General features: G+C 36.5%; 1 protein-coding gene across 1 annotated transcript in view; it reads left to right on the forward strand.

Annotated features, from left to right (window-relative positions):
- Positions 1-18,053, forward strand: part of Itpr (Inositol 1,4,5,-trisphosphate receptor) — a 1,293,714-nt gene that overhangs the window by 1,085,767 nt on the left and 189,894 nt on the right. Inside the window, exon 47 of the mRNA XM_090387283.1 lies at positions 9,373-9,439. Coding sequence (XP_090243409.1) covers positions 9,373-9,439 — 67 coding nt within the window. The remainder of the gene's footprint in view (positions 1-9,372; positions 9,440-18,053) is intronic.

Consider the following 18,053-nt stretch of genomic DNA (forward strand, 5'->3'; position numbering starts at 1 on the left):
CAACATGTGACACTTACCTCTGCCAATGGAGAAAGAATATTTTGCAAGCAACAAATATCAAACAACTTCATGATATTCACACTCAAAGATATATTGATTTCTACCAAATTTATACAGATGGCTCTAAATCTAATTCAAATGTTGGACTTGTATCAGTATCCCTTCCATCAGAATTTAGTATCTTTTCTGCTGAATTATATGCAATAAAACTAGCTTTAGAAAATCTCTATTCTGACTGTTCTTTAAAATCTGTTATTTATACTGACTCCCTCAGCTCAATCACGCCGCTATGTAATTCCGCAGATAAAGTTCACCCTATTCTAGATGAAATCAGAAGCTTGTTATTACAAATCAAAAAACGCGACCAACTGGTCACTTTTTGTTAGATTCCAGCCCATTCTGGTATTTTAGGCAATGAACTGGCCGATAAAGCTGCAAAAAAATCCAACTACCTTAGATTTAACCAATATCTCTGTTCCAGCATCAGATTACACTAACCGTTCATGCTGCTTGCCTCTCACAATGGACAGCACTCTGACACTCTCAGACTAATAATAAATGCTTTCAGTTTAAACAAGATCCGAAAATTTGGCACTCCAGTGTCCGTACATCGAGATGAGAAGTAGTCCTTTCAAGTGCAAGAATAGTTCATACTCATCTGACACATCTTTATTTACTCACAGGAGATGATCCACCACAGTGTACACATTGCTCTAACAATTTGACTGTTAGACATATTCTCATTGGCTGCCCCTACTATAAACAACACAGAGCTTCATCCTTAATCTCACTGATAAATCTTCGTAAACCAATAACTCTTAAAAATCTCATTGGTGATAAGGCAAATATTTCTGAATTTTTTGACTTCCTCAAGCAAACTGGACTTTTTAATAATTTCTGATTTCATATTTTCTTTTGAATTTATGGAAATTCCTCTTCTCTTAAAATAATAAGTGAATAGGCACATTAATGCCATAGTAGCTTATGTGCCATTAAGCCTCCATAACAATAACATTGCCTGGAAATCCTATCCATAGTTTTGCCAATGATAGCACATTGCATTCCACTTTCCATTTTGAGAAACCTTGTCCTGCTCATAAGCTGCAACTTCTCGAAATTCTGCTACCCATTCCTTAAATGCCGATCTCCAGGTAATTCTCCAATGGGGCAAAGACAACTTAGTTGATTTCAATCCTTCTAAAACTCAGTTTTGTCTTATATCTCACAAAAAGGATTCTTCTGCTCCTATGCTTATCTTTGATGACACTCCGATTTCTAGGCAAAATGATATCTCTGTTTTGGGGATTACCCTGACTTCTAATCTCTCTTGACACAAGCACATTTCAAATATTGCTTCCTATGCATCTAAAAAACTTGGTTTTCTCTTTTGCTCTCGGCATTACTTTTCTTCCAAACAGCTGTTCACTCTTTACAAATTGCAAATCTGCCCCACCAAGGAATATTGTTCCCACATCTGGGGTGGTGCCCCACCTCTCAGGTTTCTTGATTCCGTTCAGAAGAGGGGTGTTAGGTTGATTAATGATTCATCTCTAACAGAGTCTCACCACTCGCTGTCTCATAGACGTATTGTTTCTGCTGCATGCCTCTTCTACAGATATTTCCATGGGCACTGTTCTTCTGAATCGGCTTCTATAATTTAATTCCCACTCTCTCTTTCAAAACAGTCTGAACACGTGCTGACACCAGCTAACATTCATTTAATGTTCAACTTCAAACTCACAAAACCAACTTTTCATCTTCCTCATTTATTCATTCAACTGCCGTTGTCTGGAACAACTTTCCTTCATACGTATTTCCTGAAAATTACAGTCTACAGAAGTTAGAGTCTAATGTCAACAAATATCTTCTTTCATCTTCTCAACCTCCAACCCAAGCACAGTACTAAGTACTATAGGTTCTAATACCTCTCATGTTTGGGGTTTACATTTAAAAAAAAAAAAAAAAAAAAAAAAAAAAATCAATACTAATGACCATTTTGGCATCTCTCATATTGTGGAATTATTCGCTATGAGTTGTCAGTTGTAATACCATCTGGGTGGTGATATCCACTGAGAATAAGTAACAATAGTCTACTCTGTTGGGGAAGTGTTACTTATTCGAAGTATAACCAGATAGGCACCCCATTGTGAAGCTATGCACAATATGAGATGTAATGAAATGATGACACTATAATGACTTTGGTTAATTTGTTGCATATATACATGATTCAATTACACTAACTTATATTACTAGCTTACAGTATTTGGTATATTAGCACACCACTCGAAAAGAAACTTTTCTGCTGTGAAGATAAAATAATGAAATATATATATTTTTTATTATTATTATTATTATTATTTTTTTTTTTTGGCTTATGCAGCATAAGCCATAGGCTTCCTTGCACCATGTAACCATTTCTGATACTAATACTCTGTAAATTTTCCATCACCTCAGGCACTAAACTTTTTATCCAGTAGTTCCATTATTGACCACATTTACAGTAGTTGCTACATTTTTAACAATAAAATATACACAAGCAACACAAAGAATTTTATATAGAATTTAAAAGCTGTCTGAGACCACTGTAGTTACTTTTACAAAAACAAAAACACTTCCCTTTGCCCTTCGTTGTAGTTACATATTTAAGTAAATCCCACATCAATACACTGTGATCACTCTTTCGCCTAGTGGTTCCTTTATCTGCAAATTCTTAATGCATGAATAATCACTGCTGATAATCAGATCAAGAGTATTACTCCCTCTGGTTGCCTCTCGAACATGTTGCTGTAGAAAACAGTCATCCAATAAATCCACAAAAGTCTTGCTATTGTAAATATCTGAAAAGTTAAATTCCCCATTACAAGACATTTTGATTTACTGGCCCACTCTATTTCTCTGCACAATTGTTACATACTAAAGAAGTCTTTGTTGTTTTCTTTGCCTCCTTTGTTTATACTCTGATGAGTATAAACTCATCAGAATCATTAGGCCTATAACGCACTTCTATTCTCAGTATTGCACTGTCCACCCATGTTAACTGGATGCACTTCCTTAGATTTTGTGTTTCTTAACTAACAGCATAACCCCTCCTCCTTCCTACCCTGTTTATCCTTTCTGTACACATTGTACTCCCAAAATTCCAATTCTTCACTGCTTATATCTGTGTGACACCATGTCTCTGGTATCCCAACAATATCTATCTTTGATGTCTTGATCAGCACCCCGAATTCATCAGATTTATTTACTATACTTCTAGCATTGGTGTGGAAGGAAGTATACATGCACCTGTTCTTACTCTTTGTTATTCTAACACAGCCCATGTATTTACTTGTTTCATGATGATTCCCAGCAGCTCTTGAAATCCCCAGCAACTTGCTCTCTGTTGTTGTTGTTATTTGGTTTTTAGGAGCATTAGCAACTAAGGCCACATTGCTACGGGATATGCAGTGGTCATTCCCGGACCTTTCTGCATCCTCCGTATTTGGTGGTGACAGGCTCGAACCCCAGTCTAATCAAGAAGCATGTGCTACGCACTGCTGCTCCTTCCCACCTGGCTACAGAGGCGCCAACTTGCTCTCTAGGCTGCTGCTCATTACAATAGAAACAGTGCAAGAATCACTTTCTCCTCTGCCTGTAGCTACTATTAATCTTTTAGTCTGTGAATCCCCCCAGCTAGTCTGTGAACTCCCCCGATATATAGTTCCATACGCTTCATTTTAGGAAGGATGCAGATCTGTTTGAACATGTCCAGAAGATCTGTTTAAACATGTCCGGGAGCAAAAGGGCTCTCTCCATGAAAGGCTTTAGTTCTACAAATTGGCATGTGAAGGCTAGGCACTTCCGAGGAGATCTGGTTAAGGTGTTTTAGGCTTTGAGAATTGAATAGGCTCAGTGCTGGTGGAATCCTTTCACTTCCTCAAACTATACAGAAGATGCTAAGAAAAACAGCAAGGATTTCTTTACTTATATAAACTCTAAAAGGAAGGGGATGAACCTGATTGGTCCACTTGACATCGATGGTTCGACTGTTGATGATCCTGCTCAGATAGCAAACAAACTGAATGAGTATTTTGCATCTACATTCACACATGAGGAATTATTAAGGTTTGAAAATGGCAGAAGGTTATCAAATTGTAGCAAGAAACTTAATGATTTTGTAATAACTGAGAGCAAAGTGGAAGAGAAATTGTTGAAGTTAAACATAAGAAAAGCACCTGGGGTGGATGGGATCTATCCAGTTATATTAAAGAAGGTGGCAAAGCAACTAAGCAAACCCTTAGCCATAATTATGAGAGCATCCTTGGACTCAGGGGAGGTTCCCACGGACTGGAGATGTGCAAATGTATCCCCAATTCCCAAAGGGGGATCGAAGGGCGACACGAGTAATTACAGACCAGTTAGTTTAACTTCTGTTCTGCGTAAAATAATGGAGTCACTGGTTAAAGATGCATTGCAGGATCATCTAGACAAGACTGCAGCAATAATTCAGACACAGCATGGGTTTGTTAAGGGAGTCTTGTCTGACAAATTTGATAGGATATTATGATGTTGTTACAAAGGAACTGGATGCAAAAAATAATTTTGATATCATATATTTGGATTTCAGGAAAGCTTTTGACACTGTTGCGCATGGAAGACTATTTGGAAAATTAAATGCACTAGGCATAATCCTTATGGGTTTTGATAATTAACTATATAATATCGGTGTAAATACACCATAGTTAACCCATATATTTTAGCTACGATTGTAGCGTAGAAGGCATCGTTTTAATTGTATCTCATAATGTGGTTGCCTTCACAACAAGATAGCTACTATTGAATTACTTCAAATAAATAACGCTTCTCTAGTAGAGAAGACTACTGTTATTTATTTTCAGCGTACCACCACCCAGACGATCGTTTCGAAGCTTTTTGGCTTCGTCATCAGTGGGCGGGTAGGTAATTCAATATGCCATCTCAGTTGCGAAGTTATATCCACATTATGAGAGATGCCAGAAGGGTGTGGTGGTAATGTATTTGGAAAATTAAATGCACTAGGCATAATCCTTATGGGTTTTGATAATCAAATTATCAAAACCCATAAGGATATCAAAACCCATAAGGAAAACCCATAAGGATATATGCCTAGTGCATTTAATTTTCCAAATACATTACCACCACACCCTTCTGGCATCTCTCATAATGTGGATATAACTTCGCAACTGAGATGGCATATTGAATTACCTACCCGCCCACTGATGACGAAGCCAAAAAGCTTCGAAACGATCGTCTGGGTGGTTGGTACGCTGAAAATAAATAACAGCAGTCTTCTCTACTAGAGAAGCGTTATTTATTTCAAGTAATTCAATAGTAGCTATCTTGTTGTGAAGGCAACCACATTATGAGATACAATTAAAACGATGCCTTCTACGCTACAATCGTAGCTAAAATATATGGGTTAACTATGGTGTATTTACACCGATATTATATGGAAGACTATTGTACAAATTGGAGCAGAATGGTATTAAGGGTAAGTTGCTACAATGGATAAAAGGATGGTTAAGTGGGAGAAGACAGAGGGTGGTAATCAGTGGGTTCTGCTCTTCTTGCACTAATGTTATTAGTGGTATCCCACAGGGTTCGGTGTTAGGTCCACTGTTGTTTTGTATATTTATCAATGATATTGATGAAGGTATATCAGGCTTAATGTCAAAGTTTGCAGATGATACAAAGTTGGCAGGGTTGTTAATGACAGTAATGGCAGTGTGCTACTGCAACAGGATCTAGATAATTTGGGCAGATGGGCTAAGAAGTGGCAACTGAAGTTTAACGTTGACGAATGCAAAGTACTGCATATGGGTAGAAGTAACCCCAGAGAAACGTACCAACTGTGTGGTACTACAATTAAGGTGGTAGAAAATGAAAAAGACCTGGGAGTAATTGTGCAGGCAGATATGAAGTTTTCTGAGCAATGCAGACAGGCTGCCAGGGCAGGTCATGGGGTTTTGTCAATGATATATAGCAATTTTGCTAGCAGGGAAAAGGAGGTGATTATCCCTCTGTATAAGGCAATGGTCAGGCCATGCCTTGAGTACTGCGTACAGGTCAGGAGGCCTCATTTTAGGAAGGATGTAGATTTACTTGAGCGTGTACAGAGAAGGGCAACAAGATTGGTGAGGGGAGTGAAGGGATCCTCTTACCAAGAGAGGCTTAAGTTCTGCAAATTGCAGTGGCTGGAGACTAGGCACCTGCGCGGTGATCTGATTGAGGTATATAAGGCCTTGAATGGGTTGAGCACGCTGAATTCTGATGGGATCCTTCCACTTGTTCAGATTACGAACCTAAGGGGGCATAAATTCAAATTAAGAAAAGACAGATGTAGAATAGATGTGCGGAAATTTTCCTTTAGCCAGCGGGTGGTTAATTGCTGGAACAAACTTCCATTTGTCGTTGTGGAAGTTGATAGGTTGAATAAATTTAAGGAGGAACTGGACAGGCATATGGAGAGAATGGTGTGATTTTTTTTTTTTTTTTTGTTGGCTGATGCTGCATAGGCTCATACATTTGCTTTCTTGCATCACATGCCACTACTACTACTACTATACGCATGAGTGAGCTTAAATTCAAATTGAGGAAGTATGGTTCTAGGTCAGATGTGCAGAAATTTGAATTCAACCAAAGAGTGGTTGATTGTTGGAATAACTTTCCAGATGGGAGCGTATTTGAACAATCCCCCTGTAATACTAATACTCTGCTGATCATCAAAACTAATTTTAAAGCTGAGAAATGAACCTCTTGCACAAATACCACAATTTCAAGATTTACTTGAGATTGCACTATCAACATAAAAACATTACATTAGAGAGAGAGCATGTATTGAAGCATGTATCGGTGTGAATAATTTTAATTTATCATCTTGCTTATAAGAAATTGACAATATAAACTTACCCTGAGTTTGTTTTGCATTAGTAACTGGTAGTGAAGACTTAAATTTGGAAGGCTGATATAAGTTGTAAATTTGTGATGATCATCGTTTTCTGAGTGTGTGCAAGGAAGAATGGGTAAGTGTAAAGATACTTCAGGCTTAAAACATGGAATGAGTTTTGGGACAAGATGTGCAGGTGTCAATATCTCTACAATAGCCAATATGGCTATTGTAGAGATATTGATCAGATGACCAGCCAAAAGTCACATGTGATCGATGCCCATGGTGAGCTTAGTATGCCTCATCTCATAACAGCATCAGTTCAGCACAGTGGCTCACCTAACCACCTGATACAATACAGGAATAGCACGACCAATAGTTGCATGGACTATGCACTGAACATTATCTCTTATAGGCTTCTGCAGTGAGCATGGTTATCCATGATGGAAAGTCATCGTGGATACCCATGCTCACTGCAAGACACAAGAAACTGCATCTTGCATGGGCACATCAGAAAAAATATTGGACCACCAGCATGTGGTAATCTGTCGCCTGATCTGATGGACGTATGTCATGCCACAAGACCTTTCAGGTTGCGAACTAGTTTCAAGAATGTGACAATGAATTCTCCATGTTTCTGTGGCCACCCTCACCCAATCTCAACCTAATTAAGCATGTTTGGGAACTACTGGAATAGGACATTCTATGGTACTACCATCCACCTGACAATGTGCGGGCTTTACTGTACTGCAACATATGGGCAGCACTATCTTGTGGAATCCATTCCAAGACATGTACAGGCTATATTGCAAGAAAAGGTGGTCCCATTAGGTAGTTGTTGCTAATGCGAAGCAAATCATTCTGTATATTTGATTTTAGAGTTGTCTTTTATTTCTTTTACAGTATGCCTTTTTTTTTAAATAATACATATGTTAGTTTTTTCTTTATTGGCCATTACAGAAACCCCTCACTTACCTTAATTATGAGTTTATTACCATATTTATGAGTTACACTATTTTCACCTTATTTATGAGTTTGGGAAATATTTATTAATTGTTACCCAATTTCTAATTTCTCCTATATCAGTTAGTTTTATTGTGATACACTTTACATGACTTGATTGATTAACAGTGGCAAATGCATAACTTAACATTTCAGTATTTTCTCCACAAGAAGGATGATGGAAATGTTCATTATGCTTTGCTTCCTTCCTTCTTTACCTAATTCCTAATTCTTTTTCTCCCTTTCTCTCGGCGCCTCCGTAGCCAGGTGGTCAGGAGCGGCAGTGCGTAGCACACGCTGCTTGATTAGACCGGGGTTCGAGCCCGTGACCACCAAATACGGAGGATGCTGAAAGGTCAGGGAATGACCACCGCATATCCCCAGAGCAATATTATGGCCTTAGTTGCATATGCTCCTAAAAACCAAATAACAACAAACCCTTTCTCTCATCTTTTTAATATCATCATTCATATAATTCTTGTCAGCTTGTAACAAAAACATATGGATCTACTGCAAACTGTTATTATATGATATGGTGCTTTAACACAGCCTAACCGCTATCAGAACAGCAATGCATTTGTGTTGTGTAAAGAGAAAATGGTAGTGTTTAAACTTATAGTAAAGTAATGAATTCAAACTAAGAATAAAAACCTGTAAGATAATCACAAGTGTCAAAAGTTCTTAGTGAAGAATACTAAGGATATTGACAAAATTCATGTGTATGCCCTGTAGTCAGGTGTGTTTTTTTATCTTTTTTTTTTCCTTTTTCTGTTAAATGTGTCATTGATCAAAAACTGAAATATGGATATAGTGTAGCATATTGAGAGAAATTAAGAAAGATTTGCAAGTGTAAAACCTCAATGTCTGCTAACTTAGAAGTTAATTGCAAGCTTCAATGATGAATTTAGAGAAAAAAAAGTATACTTACAACAAAGTAAATATCTACCACAACCACAATTGAATACTTTCAAAATGTTTTTAGCTTATGTTTATTATCTTTAATGCTTCTTCTCTATAGTACAATCATCTTACAAAGAGAAAACAATAGAATGCTGATAAAAAATACCAATTATACAATAATACTGATACAATCTTTTCTTATGTGTGTAATCGATGTTTTTTGTACCTCCATAGGTTCTCCAACAATTTTTTTTATTAATCTCGTACTATTTTAATTCCTATTATTTTAACTTCTGTTATCTTTGTGCATTCTATTCACACCATTTTTCATTATATTTTTTATATATTATATCTTGTGTTTTTTTCTTATACAATAAATAATAAAAGAAAAAATGTTTTATGATCCGCATGAGTATGAATCTGTAAGCTTTGCTTCTCTGAAATTTGGAATGTCAGTATATTATCTTAATTCTAATAATTTAATTCTCTTAATTATGCCTGGGTTCTTAAACTTTATTATAGAACCTTCATGGTATTACTTTATGTTCATCACAAAATTTTTAAAGGTTTCAGATTTCTTTGAAAGAATTGACGATTTATTTAATGAGATGAAATGGCAGAAGAAACTAAGAGGTAAGATACATAAAAGTATGATTTTAAATCATGAGCAGAATGTTGTTGATGTCTTAGATCAGTAGATCGTTTGCTAATTTCTTTATTCATGCTAAAAAACTTCAAAAGAAACTGTTCCTTAAATATATTATAACAAATTAAGTAATTTATGCATTACATTACATTTCAGGTGCATAAATTATTATATTCAATTACTTTTTTTTAGTTTTAATTATTTTTGTGTACAGTTCTAAACAGATGTTTTTTGAAATCCAGCAAAAATTCATTGAATATAATCCAGTATATGTTTTAAAATTCCATAAAAGCCCAATTATATCTCTGTGTCACTTGGTACAATTCCAACTCTTTGCAGCAGTAGGAATTTGGTTAATTGGCATTAGCATTAGCATTAGTAGAGGCATATGATGCAAGAAAGCAAGCTTATTCAGCATCAGCCAAAAAAAAAAAAAAAAAAAAAACAACCACTACTCCCATTTCACCCCTCCGTTCGTTCGAAATACCTGTCCAGCTGAGCCTTAAATTTGTTTAGGCTATCAACTTCAACAACAAGCGATGGGAGTCTATTCCACAAACCAACTACCCGCTGGCTAAAGGCAAATTTCCGCACATCTATCCGACATCCGTCCTTCCTCAATTTGAATTTATGCCCTCTCAGGTGATTATTCTGAGCAAGAGGAAGAATCCCATCGGCATTGAGCATGCTCAAGCCATTCAAAGACTTATACACCTCTATCAGATCACCTCGCCGATGCCTAGTCTCCAGGCTCTGTAATTTGCAAAACTTAAGCCTTTCTTCGTAAGAGCAACCCTTTGTTCCATTCACTAATCTTGTTGCCCTTCTCTGTATTCGTTCCAGCAGCTCTACATCCTTCTTGAAATGAGGCCTCCAGACCTGTATACAGTACTCAAGGTGTGGCCTGACCAATGCCTTATACAAGGGAATAATCACATCCCTGTCCCTGCTAGAAAAATTCCTGTATATCATTGACAAGACACCGTGAGCTACTCTTACAGCTCGTCTGCACTGCTCAGAGAAATTCATATCTGCCTGCACAATTACCCCCAGGTCCTTTTCATTCTCTACCACTGTCAGTGTAATACCACAGAGTTGATACGTTGCTCTGGGGTTACTGTTTCCCATATGTAGTACTTTACATTTGTCAATGTTAAACTTCATTTGCCACCCTCCTACCCTCCTGTCCTGTCTATCCTTTCTATACACATTTTACTCCCCAAATTCCAGTTCTGCATTCCTTATATCTGTGTGACGCCACGTCTCTGATATCCCAACAATATCTGCCTTTGATGTTTTGAGCAATACCTCAAATTCATCAAATTTATTTACTAAACTCCTAGCATTGGTGTATACGCAAGTATACATGCACCTGTTTCTATTCTTAGCTACCCTAACACAACCCATGTGTTTACTTGTACCGCAATGACCTCCAGCAGTCTCTGAAATATCCTGCATCTTGTTTTTCAGGCTTCTGCTCATTCCAATAGAAGCAGTGCAAGAATCTCTTTCACCTCTGCCAGTGGCTACTGTTAATCCATTAGTCTTTGTCTCCCCCCAAGCTAGCAGTTTTCTGACCCACCTAACACTGCCTCGATAGCATCAGCAAATATTCTTGCACCTTTTCTATTTAAGTGTATCCCATCCCTGTAGAAGCAATCTCTCCTGTTAACAAGTACATTCCAGGCTGAAAAAAATTCTACCCCTTGAGCCTTGCAAAATCTTTCCAGGGCCGAATTGATCGACAAGGCTCTCATCATATACTCCCTCCTATCGTGTCTGGGCAGAATTGCAGACACTTTCAAATTCAACCCTACTTCACGGCTTTTTTTCAACAGTGACCTGTACTTGTTAAGTAATTCCGCCGGTCTCCTACTCTTAATATCATTAGTGCCAACGTGTACAACTATATCACCTTTTGTGCCCTTAAAAGATGATATCTGCTCTACAACGTCATCAACCTTTGCCCCTGGCAGACATACCCTGGTCCTGTTCCACCTATCCTTTTTACAAAGCATGTTCCCCGTTTCCCTGACAATAGAGTCACCAACAACTACTAGTTCCTGAGGGACCAGCGCATTCTGCCTTGGGGGCTGCCTCTGTGTTGCAAGATGACCAAGTGCAAGCTCTGGCGTTGATGTGGGCAGCTGAGAGCTTGATGGTCCCCCCCAATTTATTTCCTTCGAGGGCATCCACCCTGTCCTTCAAGGTCTCATATAGGCACATAACAACGCCAAGTTGTCGCCTAATTTCCTTGCACTCCTTGCATCGTGCACACACAAAGACATCCCCCATGGCAGTATCATGTCCCGTACCCGATTGCTCCGCAAACATCAAGCAAACAGTGCATCTTAAAAGGCTGTGATTCAGAGGGCAACTGCCCCCCTCAGTTCTCCCCTGAGTCACAGCACTCCCATTAGCTTGAGCCTTTTGCTTTGCTGCTCTGGTCAGAGTCATGATTTCGATTTAAATGTCAATAAAATTACAATTTCAGAACAAAATTAAAACCTTAAACTTGTATCTTAACACGGTTATAACGCTATATTTATTTTTCAGTATCAAGTGTTATCTACGAGTTCCCTTTATATAACTTCCGTATCAAGTATGTATTAATTATTTGTTACTTTTGTACTCTAAGTCGTTATATATATATAGTTAAAAGTACAATTTAATTGACAATGAAGTTTAACAAGATTAATAGATCTACTGATTAATTGACAATATTATATTATGCACTATACTATACAAAGCTAATGCTATCGAATTCCCGATATGCTGTATCGCGTTTCAGTAACGAGTGTTATCTACGAAATCCCTTTATATAACTTCCATATCAAGTTATGTATTAATTACTTATTTTTACTAATTATTTATGTTCCGTAACCTAAGTGGTTATATGTATAGTTAAAAGTACAATTTAATTGCCAATGAAGTTCGACAAGATTAATAGATTTTACTGATTAATTTTCACGTAACAATGGCGGCTGTTTATGAATGGTAAACATGTGGATTTGATACCCTTTCCGATACTAAGTAATACCTACAAATCTCTATCTAAGTTACTTTAACTTTAAGTACCATAAATAGGAATATAAAGCTACTCTAGAAATAAGTTAATATGTCAATTTAAACTAATAAAGCAGAAAATAAATCAGAAAAAACTTCTCTGTTCCAAGAGCGGCAGAAAGGCACGTCCGCACAGGAAACTCTCGTCCTCAATCTAATGTCTCATGTTAGCCTACCACAGCATAAATGTGAGGTTGTGCTGTGATGTCATGATACATGATGTTCAAAGAGTGCTTGCAGTACAGAAGTACTTGCGTGTTGGCATTAGTTGAGACAATGGTTCCAGTGCACATTTTATTGTGAGTGTAATATGATTGACACTTTTTTATAATTATTTCAAAGGATTACCAAATGATATTCAAAAATATTAGCATTAGATTGTTCATATTCAGCTATTCTTCAGAATATTTCCATTATTTGTTTATGCATTTTTTCCTTTTCAATATATTTATTTTCAAATAATAAGTTGAAATATCATTTCTGTATACGTTTTGAAAGGTTTATAAGGCGATTGGTATTTTAAAGTAGTTACAATGGTAGAAAGAGAGAGAGAGATGAATCCTGTGAGGGAAAACAAAGAAAGAAGAGAGACTAGCTAATGAATGAAGACCACATTGGTTTGAGTGTCAGAGTCTAGAAACTTGGAAATGGATAAAAACTTCAAATGCAAAATGAATGATTAGTGTAAGAGCAAAATGAAACCCTTCTAAGCAACTGGCAGTGCCAAACACAGAATTGTAATCCATAATGAGACTTCTCAACAATCCAATGTAAGAATAGAAGTGTAGTTGTTTAGATAAACAGAACTTGACAAGAAGTCCAAAATTGAAACAAGAACCAAATACTGAACAACATGACTGCAGTCGAATGAAAAATATTTGTGAGTTTTATAACTCAAGAAATTTTCTCAAAAAAAAAAAATGTAGGATAAAAAAATTCTGCAGTTCTTGCCACCAAGACAAAATTTAAATTGGAAATTAGGCGAGCATTTCCAGACTTTCTTCATAAACTAATGTCAAATCCAAGCTTCTTTCCCCATTATAAAAATTGCAGAGTGAACATTGGAACTTACAATAACATACAGAAAAGTCTAATAAAAAAAAAGCCTGTTGTCAGGAAAATTTACTCACTAGTAAATAAATAACCAAAGATATGTGTTAAAAAATTATCATATTTTTATTTATCCAATTTTAACAAAATTCAAAATGTCTTGACAAATGTTTCTAAAGTGTGAAATGAAAATATTCACAAAAATCTATTTATTGGATGTTGAATTATTAAAAGTGAATAGATAGACATCAGACAGATGCAAAACAAGTAGACAAGCATTCTCTCTCTCTCTCTCTCTCTCTCTCTCTCTCTCTCTCTCTCTCTCTCTCTCTCTCTCTCTCTCTCTCTCTCTCTCTCTCACACACACACACACACACACAGTGCCCCCGTAGCCAGGTGGGCAGGAGCAGCAGTGCGTAGCACACGCTTCTTGATTAGACCGGGGTTCGAGCCCGTGACCACCAAATATGGAGGATGCAGAAAGGTCAGGGAATGACCACCGCATATCTCCGGAGCAATATTGCCTTAGTTGCTAATGCTCCTAAAAACCAAATAACAAACAAACAAATAACACACACACACCTTAATAATAATTTAGTAAAGTGCAAAATTTGTTGGTACAACTTGGTTTTCTGTATTAATTAATCAATATTTTGAAATATTGATTAATTCAGAAACCAGGTGTAATATATAACTGATAGGAATATTTTATTTTAAGTAAACACACAGTTGGTTAAAACCAACTGTGTGTTTACTTAAAATTACTTAACACAACTATGTGCATATTAAAATTAAACTATATAATATGGGTGTAGATACACCATAGTTTACCCATAAATTTGAACTATGTATTTAGTGTAAAAGGCATAGTTTTAATTGTATCTCATATTGTGTGGGTGCCTTCACAATGAGATAGCTTGTATTGCACCACTTCAAATAAATAATGCTTCTCTAGTAGAGAAGACTACTGTTATTTATTTTCAGTGGATACCACCACCCAGACGATCATTTTGAAGCTAGTTGGCTTCTTCATCAGTGAGTGGGCAGATACCCTGGTAATGCAACATGCCATCACAGTTGTGAAGTTATTTCCACAATATGAGAGGTGCCAAATGGTGTACAAATAATAATGTATTAGAAGACAAAATGCACAAGGCATAATTTCTTATGGGTTTAGGTAATTAACTATATAATATCAGTGTAGATATCTCATAGTTTACCCATAAATTTGAACTATGTATGTAGTGTAGTAGTATCCACTGAAAATAAATAACAGTAGTCTTCTCTACTAGAGAAGCATTATTTATTTGAAGTAGTGCAATACCAGCTATCTCGTTGTGAAGGCACCCACAATATGAGATACAATTAAAACAATGCCTTTTACACTACATACGTAATTCAAATTTATGGGTAAACTATGGTGTATCTACACCGATATTATATAGTTAATTACCATAAGAAATTATGCCTTGTGCATTTTGTCTATACATTAAAATTAAACAGAAAACCTAAAAAATGGTGAAGTAAAAAAAAAAAGAAAGTGTAATCAAAATATTATTTTAATTACACCATTTACGTATTACAGATAATCCCTGCTTAGCACACTTTCAGTTATTGCACATTCTATGCAATGTGGTTTATATTTCAAAAAATCAAGCAGCAAATTTTTTATTCAAAAATAAAAAATTGCAGTTGGGTGACCTCACTGAGCTAGGCACTCATTTATTATATGCAGATTCATTCTCACCACCCTTTTGATCCCCTGTCAGGTTTGTGTAAAGGGGGGTCATCTCTTATGCTGTCTTGACATTATTATACATAGTTTCATCATTAAAGTGTTATGATGGCTAGGATACCAAAGTGTGTGGACTAGTGAAAAAATTCCACATAATTTCCACTCATTCCAAGCCTCATTGATGGCAGTCTGTGCCATCAGCAAAGCTTGGAATGATGCTTTCTTTGTCTTGTATAAAGAGTGTTTGGCAGTGACTGTACCCAGAAACTGTAAACAGAGCCTCTCCCAATTTTGAAGATGAGCTCACTAATGCAGATGAAGACTATCAACCATCATAGGGATTGATGGAGTCAGTGTAGATAGATGTAGTAGAGGAGTTTCTGATCTCCCACAGCGAATCTCTTATCAACAATTAACTGCAGGAGTTAGATCCCCATGTTGTTTTTGAGAAAACACAAGTGTCTAAGACTGCTCCCTTGATGCAGATTCACTATCACCACCTTGATCATTGTCGACTTTGTGTGAAAGGAATTTTCCTTATAATGGGATAACTTTCATGACTTTGATAGTCAAAATCATTGAAAAGGCTGTTTCTACTGCACATTTGGGCATAAATTTTTGGAGGAGCATGACAATGACCCGAGAGAATTCTATGGGACAGATTTGCAACAATTTGAGTACTAGAGATAAATTTTGCATAATAAGTAAAAAAAATAAAAAATAATAAATAAATAAAAATAGCCTAGCATCCCACCCTGGATTCACTTTTTAACAGAAGGGATTATAAAGCCCTATAAGTAATATATATTTCTATGATACATATGCACATAATTTTAAAAATGCGTATATAATGTATAAAACTTTGTCATTTTATTGTTTCTTTAGTAGTAGATTAAAATAAAACATAGTGGTAACATATTTTCATACAGATTTTCACTTGGAATTGCCAGGAACTCCTCCTCGCCCACATTAAGCAGAGATTACTTATTTAACATCAAAGGACAGAATTAAGCAATGTGCAATTAGATTTAAAAGCAACTGACTATATTACAAACATAAAATATCTGCTCTTGACCAAATTAGCTGTCCCTATAATCTGAAATGGGAAAATAAGTTCAATATGTGGGTTCATCATGGGGTCATTCCTTCAGCTGGTGAGTTGTTAATTAGTGGAATAAGCTGAGCAGTTGAGAAATTCAAATCTCAGCTGGATTGAAACCTACAGGAAATGTGAAATGCTTTTTTTTTTTTTAGAAATAAAACTTTTGCCAATTAGAAAATAGTTTTTACACTTTAATTGAGTTTCATGAAGCATAAACCTTAGTTCATAATAAAAATATTTTAAAATGTTTTATTATTATTCATTTTATTGAATAATAATATTTTGAGATTTCTTCCAACAAAATCCAGTCCCGTGAAGAAATTTTCTTAAAGATTCTCTTTGTCAATTAAAATTTATTTCCTGTTTTAATAATAGGATTAATTTAGGTATAGTTGCTACTTTTTTATTATAAATATAAAAATCCTGGATTGTTCACCTTATGGAATTGCAATCAAATAAGTCTAGACAGTAACTTGTATAGTTTTTTTTTTACATCATTTCTATGGCAAAAAGAAACTTAGAGAATATAACCTTTTGCTTGGCTTTAAATCCTTTTTTTATGAATTAGCATTAGCAATAGTAGAAGCATATGATGCAAGAAACCAAGCTAATGCAGCATCAGGCAAAAGAAAAAAAACACTCCCATTTCATGCCTCCGTTCGTTCCAACTACCTGTCCAGCTGAGCCTTATATTTATTTAGGCTATCAGCTTCCACAACAAGGGATGGAAGTCTGTTCCACCAACCAACTCCCCACTGGCTAAAGGCAAATTTCTGCACATCTATCCTACATCTGCCTTTCCTCAATTTGAATTTATACCCTCTCAGGTGATTATTCTTAGCAAGAGGAAGAATGCCATCAGTATTGAGCATGCGGAAACCATTCAAGGCTGTATACGCCTCTATCAGATCACCTCGCCAGTGCCTAGTCTCCAAACACTGTAATTTGCAAAATTTAAGCCTTTCTTCGTAAGAGCAACCCTTTGTTCCATTCACTAATCTTGTTGTCCTTCTCTGTACTCGTTCGAGCAGCTCTACATTCTTCTTGAAATGAGGCTTACATGAATACAGTACTCAAGGTGTGGCCTGGCCATTGCCTTATACAAGAGAATAATCACCTCCTTATCCCTGCTGGAAAAATTCCTGTATATCATTGACAAGACACCATGAGCTACTCTTGCAGCCCATCTGCACTGCTCAGAAAACTTCATATCCACCTGCACAATTACCCCCAGGTCCTTTTCATTCTCTACCACTATCAGTGTAGTACCACAGAGTTGATACGTTACTTTGGGGTTACTGTTTTCCATGTGTACTACTTTACATTTGTTGATGTTAAACTTCATTTGCCACCTCTCAGCCTATCTGCTCAACCTTTCCAGATCGTGTTGCAACAGCATGATCAAGTAACCAAGTTACAAAGGAGGTTGGCAGGCAAAGGCAGATTACGAGAAATCTTTGGCAAGGGATGCAAAGAAAAACAGCAAAGAGTTCTTTACTTATGTAAACTCTAGAAGGAAGGGGATGGGTCAGATTGGTCCACTTGATATCGATGTGTCAACTGTTGATGATCCTGCTCAGGTAGCTAACAAACTAAATGAATATTGGAACGAGTTTATGGGAACGAGTTTAGCCTGTGCGGACGAAGC

Source organism: Mastigoproctus giganteus, chromosome 13, assembly GCF_048544385.1.
Source record: "Mastigoproctus giganteus isolate SK-2022 chromosome 13, ASM4854438v1, whole genome shotgun sequence".
Classification (NCBI taxonomy): Eukaryota; Metazoa; Arthropoda; class Arachnida; order Uropygi; family Thelyphonidae; genus Mastigoproctus; species Mastigoproctus giganteus.